At 38.9% G+C, this 15,034-nt stretch overlaps 1 protein-coding gene across 1 annotated transcript in view; it reads left to right on the top strand.

The window, feature by feature from the left end:
- Positions 1-15,034, top strand: part of Gfral (GDNF family receptor alpha like) — a 37,559-nt gene that overhangs the window by 1,451 nt on the left and 21,074 nt on the right. Inside the window, exons 2-6 of the mRNA XM_055596881.1 lie at positions 602-667; positions 941-1,093; positions 1,931-2,338; positions 7,402-7,732; positions 9,451-9,701. Of these exons, the coding sequence (XP_055452856.1) occupies positions 602-667; positions 941-1,093; positions 1,931-2,338; positions 7,402-7,732; positions 9,451-9,701 (1,209 nt within the window). The remainder of the gene's footprint in view (positions 1-601; positions 668-940; positions 1,094-1,930; positions 2,339-7,401; positions 7,733-9,450; positions 9,702-15,034) is intronic.

Genomic DNA, 15,034 nt, shown 5'->3' with positions numbered 1-15,034 from the left:
AAAAAAGACTCAGCAGATGGCATTTATATATCTGTGCAAACAAAGACACACACATGTAATGGTAATACATATGAATATCTATATATACATGTATATGTAACAATGATAATCAGAGAAGAAGAGACTATCAATTTAAGAGTGGGGGAACTGGAAAAGTAGGAGGAAGGGGACTTGAGTGCAGCTTGAGGGAGGAAAGGGAAAAGAAAAAATATATAATTATATTGTAATTTAAAATGTATAAAATTTTAAAACAAAAAGATGAACCTGAAGGTTTATATGTAGATCCTCAGTAGGATATTTGCCTGCTAAGTAAGTTGGCAAATTATATCCCTCTGGGGAGAGTTGGGGGAGCAAGGTAGAATGAGTGAGCGGAGCATGGGGGTATGGTCAAGCTTCTGATATTTTCTGTTTGATATTTGTAGGTTTTCTCTTTAAATGTGTAATTCCTAGGTATTGGAGAAGTTCTTGGTTAGGTACATTAGCAACTCCCACCTTGATCCAGATGCTCTCACATCAAAACCTCTCAAGAGTGGATAGTTTAAGAACAAAATTCAGAATTTTTGTGTATTCAACAGATCTTAAGTCACCCTGCTTCCCTTAGTGTTTGGGGTTCAAAAGATAAAGTTTCCTTGGAGCTCTCTGGGTAAATTAAGGACCAAGGGATCTGGTGCTTTGAGTATTGTCCTCAAATCAAACTTAATATTCATATATTAAAATGCATCTTATGGCCAAAAATATTTCCGTTTTCTGTTAAAAATCTGGGGGTATGGGTGGGGGTGTGGAGTCACTTTCATGAACAAACCTTTAGCAAAACAAGATAACCTTACTAAACTTACTAATTTCTTGGGTTGGTATATTAAAAAAAAAAACACTTTAGGAAGAAGAACTAAAAATGTATATTCAGATTAATATTTCAGTGTTATATGTGATTAAAATCCAGGTGACTCCTGCAAGATAAATAATTCATCACTTTGTAACCTGAGTATCCAGTCTTTGGTGGAAAAAAATGTCCAATTTAAACAGTGTCTTTGTGTCGATGACCTTCACTGTACAATAAACAAACTTTTTGGAAAAAAATGCATCAATAAGACAGGTAATATTTGCTTCAGTTACTGGTTTAAATAGAATTATATCTACACAATTCATCATGGGATATATGAAAATGTGAATTTTTATGATTAATTGTTATAAAGTTGGCTCTGTTTCTATGTCATGGGTGAGCTTTTGTAGTTTATCTTGCATGAACATAATATGGGTTATTAGCTCTATGTAGAGTAAAATAGTCTCCAAAGGGTCAAAATTGCTACGTTAGAATGGTAAAAAGTACTTTATTTCATTATATGTAAAAACAAAATATACATTATAAAGATGCATATATTTTAAATTTACCCTGTCTAATTTCATGGACATGTGTATAGACAGATGAAAAGTGGAATTAAATGGAATTTAATATGAAATTAAAGCTATATGAGGAGCTAAGAGAATTAGGGGGAAAAACACCTAAAATTGTATAAGAAGAGAAATAAGGAAAACATCAGAGAAGCCCTTTGGTAAAGACACATTTCCAGAAGGAAATGAAGTTCATAAAAGTATATATGGGAAATAATGTATTAAATGTACATATTTAAGTTAATTACAACTTGTATCAATTATCAGAAAGTAAGGAAGACAAAAGTTAATGAAGACCAAGTATCTCCAAGAAAAAGCCAGTACTAATGTTATACACAATTGAATGGTGTATACACAATCGGCAATTGAAACTTATTGTCTCAACTCTTCTAAGTTACAGGTCATTTAAGATAGATCCCTTGAAACAATTTTCCAATATTTTTGAAATTGGACCCAATTCTTTAAAATACAGAAGAGAGTTTATGAATACGTAAAGAGTAAACGGGCTTGTTCTTAAACCACTCTTTCAATCTATTCGCAGAGGAGTCACCACCGCCCTCCGATTGGGTGCCACGATCAAATGTCACACCTTGGCTCCAGAGAAAAGACACATCTTTAGTGGCTAAAAGAAAGAATGACTGTGTCGCGGCGGCGGAGGCCTGCCAGGAATCTGAGCACTGCGCTCTGCTCCACGAGAGCTTTAAGAAAGCCTGCGGCACAGGAACAGCGCAATGCCGCAGTCTCAGCGGTAGACGGTTGTGTGTGGGCCTGAGACAGAGCCTCAGAGGCACGGTTTTGTGGGACTGTCGGTGCGGATTCCCTTTAGAAGGAGACTGCATTCGGATTTGGAAAAGCTTGTTTGAAGACACTTGTGTACAAGGTACTCAAGTCAATCAAATTCCCACCTTCAAGCAAGGCAACGGAGGTGGTTCCAAGGACATTGCTTCAGGTTAGTGTTTAAAGGAAGAATTTAGGAACATTAAACATAATCATAAAGAACGTTAACTAAAGAATATTTAATTTCTGATTCTATTTGTCATTTCTACCTTGAATATTATTATTAAGTTTCTCTTGGAAATTTAATGTCTGTACATCTTCATGCCATGACGATGGACAAATGGTACCAGGCAAAATGAAGCAAAGTAAATTTAGTATTTTGGCACATTGTCAGTTTTATTTCCTCATTTATTCATTGAGCAAATACTTAAGAAACATTGACAATGTCTAGGAAGTGAAAGAAAGAAAAGTCCTTTATTGAAGAAGATTGCTATATTTTAGGGAAATTTTAAAATTAAAGGAACAACCAACTATAATAGCACATGCCTTTAATCCCCTAATGCACAAAGCAGAGGCAGGTGAAATTCTGTGAGTTTGAGGCCAGCCTGGTCTAGATACTGAGTTCCAAGAGAGCCAAAGCTACATGGTAGACTCTGTCTAGAAAAGGAAAGAAAAGAGAGAGGGGCAGGAGGAACATAAAGCATGGCAGGAGACTCATTTATTTAGAGTGCCTCTACCTCCCCATGATAACATCTAAACCCCTGATAAAAAGGAGCAACGAAAACAAACAAAAACCAGGCTCTCTAGAGTCTTCTAGTCTCATGCCACCTTCCTGAGAAACAGATTGTGAAACAGCTTTGCGGGCACAGCGTGCTCTGAGGCAAAGGCTTAGCAGGAAAGGCCATGGAAAGGAGCACAGGATTTAACGGAGGAGCTGAAATGCAGTGCGATTGCTACAAGAACTTAGTTGCTTGCACAGAGCAGTGTGAGCTTGCAGAATTCTCTCCTATTCAGCCTATCAGGCAAGAGGCTGATCCTTAATCCTCCTCTTGAGGATCTCTAGACATGAGTGATGGCCCAGGTAAGTCAATAACCTGCTGGGTAAACCCAGAACCTGGAAAAACGTCAATAAACATGAGCCCTCGCTCCACGGTACTCACAACTGTTATGAGACATGAATGCTTGCACCTCAAAAACATGTTGGACGATGGACCTATGTAAACAAATGTTATAGTCTAAATATATGTTTGTATTCATGAATCACAGGAGAATGCATGAATGAACAAGACTTGAAGTTGATCCTAAAGTGTTTTGTTTTTCTTTGTTTTCTCTTTTTTTTTTTTTTCTTTCTTTGGAGTCATTAATTCCAATGATACCATTGCCATTCATTTCATTAACATGGGTAGTTACTGGGAGAAAAGGCTTTAGGACCGAGAACATATCTGGATCCAATGTGTCTGCAGTGTTTACTAGATGTCCAAATGATGACCTCAAGCACTAAGTGTGACCTTTAAGTGTGATTCCATGTATGACGTATAGACATGAGATTTGGACAAACAGAAAGGACAAATTGAGAAGAAACAATCACCCACTTATAAAAGATAAGCCTATTGGACTAGTCTAGGTTACGGAAAATGTTTATGTTGTCTTGGGCCAGAATGGTGGCAGGATCAGACGATGCCAAAATTTCGAAGCTGTTGATGCAAGCGGATCAATGTGGGGAAAATGCATAAGTAGATACAATTGGTCTAAACACCCTTGCCTGACTCCACCTGGAGAGTAAGCAGTGGTCCATAGCTAAGCAGGGAAGCAAGTTGCAAGTCGCGGAAGAGCCAGGCTCCAGCATGACAAACTCAATCTCTCTTCCATGGCTGATTCTTTCAGTTGCCTTTCAGGATCTTGTTTACAATAAGTATTAGTAGAAAAGCAGTTTTCTAGCATATTTAATTTGATTTATCATCTTATAGAAATATATCTATTAGCTTCCTATAAGCATATTTTATGAGATTCTAACATTTAAATCAAAATATCTGAAAGCAGTTAGCTCCAGATACTGTCATGTTAAAGAAGAAAAATGGTAGTGATTCTGAACCAAATTTATCAAATGTTTTGTGATTTTTTATTATAAAATTTTAATATACAAAATTTTTGTAATTTTGTATATGGTTGTATAACTCAAGTTTGCTCTGGTTGGCACATAATTGTTTATCCCCAAACATACTGTCTTTTAGCTACTTTTCAATAATAGACCTACTAAAATACCCTCTTGGAAAAGTGCACACATATATACATATACAAATAGAACATACACGCATCTGAACTGACATGAGGTTGGTATTTAATATACAAATAGTTTTGTTATAATATCTGACATGAAATTCATTTTTTACAATAACAGTAAATGTTTTGTTGTTTGGGTGACAGCTACTCACACAATTTGAGTTCCTTGTTCTATTCAGGCTGAGAATAAGGCCCCACACACTAAAGGGCCTTGAGGGAAGAAGATTTGTTCCTCTTAGTTTGGAAGCAGAAAACCCAGATGCTCCAGTAGGTTCTACTCTTGATGAAGTTTCCTTCCTTCCTGTCCTCTTGCTATGTCCATATGTGACACCCACTCTGTATTTTTGAGACAGGGTCTCACTATGTAGCTCTGGCTATCCTGTAACTCATTATGTAGACCAAGCTGGCCTTGATTTCACCAAGATCTGCCTCCTCTGCCCCCGAGTGCTGGGATTAAAGACAGGCACCACTACGCCCTACTATCCGACTCCTTCTTGACGTGTGCTAAAGAATGGGTATGGGGCTGCGTGTGGTGGCTCATGCCTGTAATCCCAGCACTTGGGGAGGCAGAGGCAGGTGAATCTCTGTGAGTTGGAGGTCAGCCTGCTCTACAAAGTGAGTCCAGGACAGCCAAGGCTACACAGAGAAACCCTGTCTCAGAAAACAAACAAACAAAAAGGAATGGATTTGGGAGGGGATGGGAGAAGCATATGATGTCTCCTCTTTTAAGAATATTAATCCATCCAATCAGAGCAGTGTCCCACTATTATGGCCTTATTCGTCCTTCATGGTTCCTTAAAAACACTGTATCCACACACACATAAATTTAAGGCTTTAGCATTCATGTTTGAAAGCAAAGCATAAGCATTTAAGCATTCGGCTGATGACAATAAAGTGACTGTGAATTGATGGGTCAATGGTGGTTTCCTGAATGTTTTAGTCTATAGCACAGACCTGTCAGTTTGTCCCAAGTTGTGATGTTTACCTGTATTAGTAAGTCTGGGTTTGAAGTTTAGAACATCTGTATGACTCACTAAAGGCTCTTTTTGGTTGGTTGGTTGGTTGGTTGGTTGGTTGGTTGGTTGGTTGGTTGGTTGGTTGGTTGCTTGGTGTATTGTTTGTTGCTTGCTTGCTTGCTTGCTTGCTTGCTTGATTGATTGATTGATTGATTGATTGATAGACATTTTATTTAGTATAGTAGTTAACACAGAATAGAAGTTGGCTCTTCCTCAGAAAGATAAGAAGTTATATTTGAGAAGAAATGGTGATTCTTATTGACCTAATCAACAGAAAACTAGAAATGTACAATGAAAACAGCCAGGGAAATGCGGAGTCTGGGAGGTTGGAACACACAACACTAGAAAGATCATACCTGTGGTTGTATGAGTGTTTGTTTAAAGTGAGCCGATGACCAAGGAGCACAGACAGCCCAGCAAAGACAAGCTTAGTCATGAGAGAATGTCTGTATCAGACAAAAAAGTTATGTCTTAATAACAATTGCAAAATAAGTACATCAGTTAAATATTATAAAATGTAATTATGATCACATTGCCTTTCTTAACGCTATTCGCACAGGTCTGTGGTTGTTTCTTGTACCTTACATTGGCTTTAGTTATGTTCATTTTTCTATGAAGCTGTGGGATGTTAGCAACAGAGGTAACATAATGCTGTTCTCAGGTATGCCAGCTGGTGTCTCATAAAAACCCAGTTAATACTTACAGAATAAAAAACCCTACCAGTGAAAATTCCTAATTCTACAATTATGGATACTAAGACTCCTTAGAGACTAAAATAACCAGAGTTAAAAAAACAATTTTAAAATCGCATTTCATACCAGTTGGTATGGCAATCTCTCTCTCTCCTTCAGAGAATAATTTATCGCCCGTTAATTTTGAATATCAAGGATTAAATAAGTGTTATACAAGGTCATATGTATTTGACTGACTATGCATTCAAAGCTTCTAGAAAATTTAGGAAATGGTTTAATAGTGAGAGAGTTAAAATGTTTTCTTTCTAGATAAGATGAAAAAAGGAAAATAAGTACAGAGGGAATCTAACTACTCCTTTATATCATGGTAATGTGTATAAACTATTATTTTTACCTACATTATAAAAACTGGATGTTATGATTTAAATGTTGTTATGAAGACTCTTAATGATATGCCAATATAAAGTAATTTGTGTAATTTAATATTTGCACTTAAAAAATTACAGCAAGACTGTGACCTTCTTTCCAACAATGATTATGAAAACAACTACTTTGCCCTTCCATTTTCTATTTATGAAATAATTCCTTTATTATTTTAAGAAATTCTTTTATGATTTTAATAAATAATTCTCTACTAAAACCAAAGGTTGAGTAAATTCTAAGGATGTTTTAATCATACAAGCTAAAGGGTTTGAAGTCAACTGTTTTGTGTGTGCCTGTACTGACGGCAGAGGCATTAGCCATGTATGTATGTGTGTGTATATATATATATATATATATATATATATATATATATATATATTTCCATCAGAACATGAGCATCTTCATAGGCAACGATAACTGTGTAGTACCTTTGTTAAGAATTTCCTATCCAATGCCCCTCCCCCAATTCACTGTGACAGAGCTAGAATGATTTTGACTGGAGACAGTGATCTCACATTAGTTACGTAGTTCATTTCTTTTTCTGAAGATTTAATGCTTGTTTTTGAGAAAGTTGAAGTCAGGGATGTCTCCCCCCTCAAAGCTCCACTTTGGTCCCATCCATTTCCCACCCGTCTGGATCACAATATGCATATAGTATTAATGAAAGAGGATTCAAACACGGGGCCATCAAGCCTTTAAAGAAATCGTAGGCCCTGGTACGCTTTTGTCCTCAGCCTGTAGAGTTCCCATAGTTTGGTTTACAGGCTCTACACATACAATCTTAGGCTTGTTTTTCTATGACCCGGGCATTTTATTGCTTTCAGGATTCAAACAGATGCAGTCTTGTTTGGAAGTGACAGAAGCATGTGTAGGGGACGTGGTCTGTAATGCGCAGTTGGCCCTTTACCTTAAAGCATGCTCAGCAAATGGAAATCTGTGCGACGTGAAACACTGCCAAGCAGCCATACGGTTCTTCTATCAAAACGTGCCTTTTAACACTGCCCAGATGTTGGCCTTCTGTGACTGTGCTCAATCTGATATACCCTGTCAGCAGTCCAGAGAAACTCTTCACAGCAAGCCGTGTGCACTGAAAGCAGTTCCGCCCCCCACTTGCCTCAGTGTAATTCACACTTGCCGAAATGATGAAGTATGCAGGTGAGTAAAAACACACATACCTTGCTTTCTTATTTCGGCACCTTATTCATTATAGTCCAACCTTAACATTTGATCTCCTTCCATTACTGGAGTTCCCACCATCATCCAAAATGGTGTAAAGAAAGCCAGACAATTCACATTCGGAATCTGTGGTACATGTGTGGTATCCCTTTTGAAATTCAAATGTAAACTGCAGAGCAGGATTTTAGAATAATAATAAAAAAAACACTCACTATGTTGAACTGTGATGACCTGTATATCTTCTTCTTAGAGATATTTGTTGTGTGTGTGCACGAACACACAAACACACACACACACACACACACACACACACACACATACACACTCACGCACGCCCGCTCGGATACAGACAATAACGTCCATAAGTTGGTTCTCTTCTTTCACTATGTAGGTCCTATGATTTGAACTGTTTGTTAGGCTTTTTGACATTGCCTTTCTCCTCTAATCTAGCTCAGTCTACAATCAACTTTTTCCCATGGGTGTTATTACAGAATCTTTGTTGTTGTTTGGTTTTTGTTTATTCTAGATAAGATTGTTCTCTGTATACTAGGCTGACTTTAAACTCACCATCTTCCTGCCTCAGCCCCCTGAGTACTGGGTTCACAGGCTGAACCACTACAGCTGGACTGTTGTGCTGAAAAAGCCTGTTAATTTTGGCAAAGCAGCTCTTCAAACTCCAAAATCAATGCTTTCTTTCTCAAGCTGTGGATGAAGAAGAACAGGGTGGTCTGAGTATGGCCTGGACATCCCCTGCACCCTTGTCTGCCCATGACATCACCAATGTCCTTCTCCCTTTTCCCATCTTCACATTATCTGCTATTGTCTTAGGGTTTCTATTGCTGCGACTAAACACTATGACCAAAAAGCAAGTTGGAAAGAACAGGGTTTATTCAACTGATCCTTCCATATTGCAGTTCATCACTAAAGGAAGACAGGACAAGAATCCAAACAGGGCAGGAACTTGGAAGCAGAGCTGATGCAGAGGCCACGAAGGAGTGCTGCTTACTGGCTTACTTTCCATGGCTTGCTCAGCCTGATTTCTTATAGAACCCAGGACCACCAGCCCAGAGATGACACCTCCTTACCACGGGCTGAGCCCTCCCCCGCATTGATCACTAATTGAGAAAATGCCTTCTGGCTGGATCACGGAGGCATTTCCTCAACTGAGGTTCCTTTGTCTCTAGTGACTCTAGCTTGTGTCAAGTTGACACACAAGACCAGCCAGTACAGTCATGGAGGAAAGGAAAGCTAGTTGCTCAGTCAAGCTAGTTGTTATTTGTTCATTCAGCATACACAAATCAAGCGCCTATCAGGGCATCAGTTAGTAATGTCTGTCCTGCTTGTTTATTCTGTCAAAGAAGACAGTTAATAAGAAAATGTATACCATATACAGTAATGAGTCATTCTCAGATTAAATGGGTTTGGGGGAAGGAAAATGATTCAGTCTAGTGGTCTGGATAAAATCTGTTTTCTCAGACAGTTAAAAAAATTTAAAAGTCAGGGAAAATCTTGAGTTCAACAGGTAGCAGCCAAGAAACCCCAAGCACTGTAGACAGAAATCTTTAAAGAAAGGTGTTTATGGGGGATGATGAAACACACATATGGGACAGACACATAGAAAAAGAGCCTCTGCTAAGCGGATCACACGCTCAGCAAGCAGAAACAGGCTAACTCCAGTTTTTCACTCTTTCTTCTAGGACCCACTACAGAACATTCCAGACAGAATGCTGGCCCCGCCTGACTGGGAGGTGCCATGAAGATGAGACTTGCATTAGCATGTTGGGCAAGCAAGACCTTACTTGCTCTGGAAGTGACAGCTGCAGGGCTGCCTACCTGGGAATCTTTGGGACAGTCCTTCAAGTGCCCTGTGCTTGCAGGAGTACCACACAGAACGAAGAACCTCTGTGCCTAGTTTTCCAGCACATGCTTCATAGAAAATCATGTTTCAGTAAGTTATCCAATTAGAAGATTGTCTATGTATCTACCTATCTACATATCTATCTTGTTTTCCACAATACAAAGAAAAAAAAAAAAGGTTGTTTAGCCAATCTCCACCAAAAATGGTCATGAAGACAATTTGCATTCTTTAGTTTGGTTATGTTCTATTTTATCTTTTTTTCCCTGTTTATCAGAGAGTGATACATTTTTTTAAACTGATAGGCTGCTATAGTGATAATAATTTATTGATTTTAGTAATAAAAGCATAAGAGGCTTCATTTACAGGCTGAACATATCAACTGTTCATTGTTATGTACCAACAAATCAACTCCAAACATGGTCTTAAAATCATTAACCAATTATCCACTTAGCCGAACAGTTTTAGCCACTGGCTTTGAGTGCATCCTACTGACACTTTTGTCTGGATTTGCTCTTGTGTCGGACTCAGACCTGGCCGCTCTACTGAGGCTGGATTGACCAGGTTGGTATTTAGCAAGCACAGTTGGCTGGTGCAGCCTAATTCTCCTTTGAGGTCTTCGTTGGCAATACAGAGTGGACTGTTACATGCGGCAGAATTCCTAGTGACTAAGACCAGATATACAGGTATCTTTCAACTATCTCCTCCTGTCATATTTGTGAATATGCCAGCGAACAAGGTGAGTCACGTGAGAAGTCACATGGCAATCTCGAGGTGACTGTGGAAGCAAACAACACAAGGATGTGGAGAGCCAAGAGGGGCTCACCAGGGTTTATTGATTTTAAAATTTAGGAGGTAAACTGTCCTGCCCCTGAAGTAGAGATTTCCTTTGATTTATTTTTCTCTCCACTTGGACTTTATCACATCTGCTGGTTAACCTCTAGTAATAAGATGGAAATATAGTTTTTAAGGTTAACCTTTAATTTAGGGGAAAGAAAACAGAAATTTAGGCCCTGGGCTTATTTAGGCTTGAGTGCTGAAATCACTGTCTTGAGATTATCAAACTGTTTTGTGAAAACAACTCACACGACATACAAAGGAGCTTGGAGCTTTAGCTCCTGTGTGTTTCTGCCTGCTACCATTCCCCCTTTGCCAGTGATGGGCATTTTCCAGAGCCAGTTATCTCTGCTTGGAGCCCTTAGCCTTACTCCCATCCTATCCAAAGAAGTTGCCTACGTTCATTGTTTCAGTTCCTTTCCTTCTTACACACTGATCCATGCACCGGAGTCTGGTATCTGAGTGTAGATCAGTGCATAAAGTGGCCTGCTTTTCCCTTGGTTATCCACCACATCTGCTCCAACACTGTAGAAGTTCTAATCATCTTCAGACATCTTTAGACTTCAAGCCAACTTCAAGAAGAGTTTATTTTTTTTGGTCAGTTTTTTTTTTTTAATTGCAGTACTCTGTCTTTCCATACCTTGATTTGTATTCTTCTGATACTTTTCCAACATTTGTCTTGTAGGCTTATCCAATTATACGGTTTATAAAGCTCAGATATGGGTCTCTACTAATTCTACTAATGCAAGTCTGTATTCTCCTACATGTCAGCTCTGTGCCAGGTGGTATAACGAGCAACAGAAGCTTCGCACAGGATGTGTTCTTTTCACTGCAACATAAAATGCATTAGCGTTTAAAATGGCCACCTAAGAAAGACTGGCACTTTCCAATAGGTACATCTATCTGATTTAGCGAAAGGTATGAAGGTCCTTGTCACTTAGCCTCAGAACAGAGAAAGAATATTTAGTATATAGGCTAACCACACTGGAGTGTTGATTGTCTGAGAGGGACAGCAGTGCATGTCTCTCATACACACCTGACAACAACTCACGTGACCATACCTACCTTCCCAAAGACTGGGCATCGTAGTCTAAGCTTGCACCAAAAGGAAGAACACTAGGATTATCAACCAACACCCACACAGTCGCTATTGTTTGTTTAACCTTTAACAAACATAAGCTCACTCTTGAGAGCACACATAGAAGATATTTATCCCTTTCCTAAGAACACATCTCAAAATTTTCTAAATTCCCATCCTACCACTAGCTTGAAGGCGATTTTATGATATGCAATGCATCCAGATGTCATGCCTTAGAATAAGAAAGAAAAAAAAAACTGAAATAAAAAGACCGTTCCCTGAGATCCAATTTACCCCAACATCAAACACCAGCACACACACACACAGACAGAGAGAGAGAGAGAGAGAGAGAGAGAGAGAGAAATCATTACCTAGTATACAATAATGAGAACCAGCTATAGGAACCTCATTGCAGTGTAGATTCACTAGCTCACACAATAGATCATGAATCTATAGAGAACAACCTCACCTTTCTTCCATTTGGTCTTCTACAAGGTTCTTCTTGGCCTGGTGTCTTACTAGATCCCTATCTTAGCTGTTTGGAGTAGTAATCCTTCTTTGATGACTGTGGAGGGCACACAAGCCAAATTCAGTTTATTCATTTTGAAGGATAAGGTAAAATCTGAAAATCACATGGTTTTGGTTTTTGTTGTTATCGTTGTTTTACAACCCAACTAGTAGTTCCTTTGGGAATATAATCTCTTAAGCATTTATTAATTTTCTAATCTGCTTTTAGTTAGCTTCATCTGCCAGCATATATTTTTTTAAAAGTTATTTTATTTAATTTGTGTTCTTACATCTGCTTTATTTATGGCTTCCTTACATCCAGAACTTTCTTATTTATGATTTAAGATAGTCTAAACAGTAGGCTTGAGTGGAAAGGTTACCCTAAATCCTCAGCCATGTAGCTCCGTCATTTTGACTGGGCTTTTGTAGTTGAAAGGATGTGAGCCTGCTGGATCTTACCTCTTACCCATGGGGGACCTACAGCTAACTTTTATCAGTATTTGCTCACATTTTAATCCCTCTCATTTCTGTCTGAAAACCTAATGCATTCCCACTTCAAGTCAGCAGCCATTCTTATTGGAAAACTTTACACAATGCTAGTGTAGAATAATCAGTTTCTGATGTTGTTCATGCTGTTTAGTAAAACCACCTCATCTGAACTATGGCTTGTTTGGATGTTTGATCTCCTTTTCTTTTGTACAGAATTACTGGCCTCTGTAGAACATGAAGTCTAGCTTCCTTTCCAGACTCCAACAGGCATTTCCCAACTACCTGACTGCTGCCTGTTCCTGTGTATGTCAGTTTTATACACTGGCAACACCACACTTCAACACACACATTTTTATACAGATATCTATATGACTAGCTCCTTTGACTAATGACATCAAATATCTTATAATGATACAAGATTTAATTCCTCACCAACATAAACAGTTGGGATGGGAATTGAAGATTATTGAAATTCAGTTGCCAGAGAGCTATTTAATGATTCCATGTTCTCCCAGGTGAATTCTCTTCTGAGTCCATAGACTCAGAGTCTATCCAGACTCAGTCCATGAGACCCATCCAACACATCCATGTTAATAAAGAATACAAAATTTGCTGTAGAAACTTTGATGGGTCAGTCCTAACTGTCTAACACATCACATTCACTTTGACTTACCTGTGAGGGAAGCTGGGGAACACAGTTCACTTCTGTACCTGTTAGAAAGAAAAATGAATTCGGCATATTTCTAGATAATCTCTGCCACTACATCATCAACAAAATATATAAAGCAATTTCTCCCTAATACTGATCCAATTTATTGATCATTATGCTGAGAAGTACAAATTCATATCTGAAGATGCCTATCACATTTAGAAGAAGACAAAGCATAGAGCAAAGGATTGTGGATAGTAGTCTATCTGAGACCACTTTTGAAGAACAGCAGAAGCCAATGGTCTGTACAAACGTATCATATGTAGTTTTCTTCCAATTTGTTGAACTAAAGCTTTCTCCTTTTGAGTCTCTCTGCAACGCTTTGCAAATATATCATGAAACTATATCATAGGAGAAAAAAGCAAAGCATTTATCCTTGGAATTCTGCCCCTCTTTTCTGTACGGATAATGATTTCTGGAACTCTTAAATATGTGCACGTGCAAATGTTGAATGGAGCCCTGTCCTGGTTAGTTTTTGTCAACTTAACATAAGCCAGAGTCCTCTGGAAACCTCAGTTGAGAAAATGTCTCTATCACATCGGCCTATAGGCAAGTCTGTGAAGCATTTTCTTTATTTTGTTTTGCTTGTTTCTTTTTGTTTTTTTTTTAAGTGTTTATTTTTTAATTACAGTTTATTCACTTTGTATCCCAGCTGTAGCCCCCTCCCAATCCCACCCTTTCTCCCTCATCTCCTCCCATGTCCCTCCCCAATTCCACTGATAGGGGAGGTCCTCCTCCTCTTCCATCTGACCCTAGCCTATCAGGTCTCATCAGGACTGGCTGCATTGTCTTCCTCTGTGGCCTGATAAGGCTGCTTTCCCCTCAGGGGGAGGTGATTAAAGAGCCAGCTACTGAGTTCATGTCAGAGACAGTCCCTGTTCCCATTACTAGGGAACCCGCTTGCAGACTAAGCTGCCATAGGCTACTTGATTAGTGATTGATGGGTGGGCTGAGGCGACTGTGGCAACCTCTGAGCAGTTGGTCGTGGGTTGTATAAAGAAGCAAGCTGAGAAGCCGTGAGAAGCAAGCCGGTGAAAAGCTTTCCTTATGGCTTATTCCCATGCTCCTTCCTGAGTTCCTGTCCTGACTTCTCTCAGAGACAAACTTTAATAGAGACATATAAGTCCAATAGCTCTTTCTTTCCCAAATTTCTTTGGGTCATGGTCTTTATCACAATAGATAGCAAACTTGTTTCATGTTCACATTTGATCACATAAGACAAATTTTACTGGAGAGAGAAGGAGACAAAGGCATGGATACAAGGCAAAGCACTGCCAGGTTGCTCAACTAGTGTTCTCTAGGAAGTGATCTGATTGTAAAGAGGAAAGAAAAACCTGTACTCTGTATCCAAAGTAAATATAAATCTCAGCTGCAAGGCATCCCCAACTCCTTCGAGACAGAGCAATCAGTTTAATGCTAACTTGCCACTCATCATTAGGATCTTGGCCAGCCTTAGGGAAAGAAAACCCATTTTGTGATACCCAGCGATAACTCCAATCCTTCCTGCTATTGCAATGCCTTTCATTGCATGGACATAGTGGGGTGGAAAAGAGAGCCTGGAGACTTACATTGTATAAGCCGTTAACTTCACCTTGGTCTGAGGGCACTCTGTGTGGTAGATGGAGTCTCCCATAAAAATATGCACACATTTTACCCCTAGCATGGTCCTTCCATGTGCCACTCTCCCTTCTCTTCTATACTTACAAATTTCCATTCTTGCTCCCTTCATCTCATTGACCTAGAAGTGAACCACTGACTTTAAGTCTTACTTGTAGCCACTTTTCTTTCAAAACAGAGCAAAACTGA

The sequence above is a fragment of the Psammomys obesus genome, unplaced genomic scaffold (assembly GCF_907164565.1).
Source record: "Psammomys obesus unplaced genomic scaffold, mPsaObe1.curated_primary_1811, whole genome shotgun sequence".
NCBI classification, from domain to species: Eukaryota; Metazoa; Chordata; class Mammalia; order Rodentia; family Muridae; genus Psammomys; species Psammomys obesus.
This window is presented reverse-complemented; position numbering and strand designations above follow the sequence as displayed.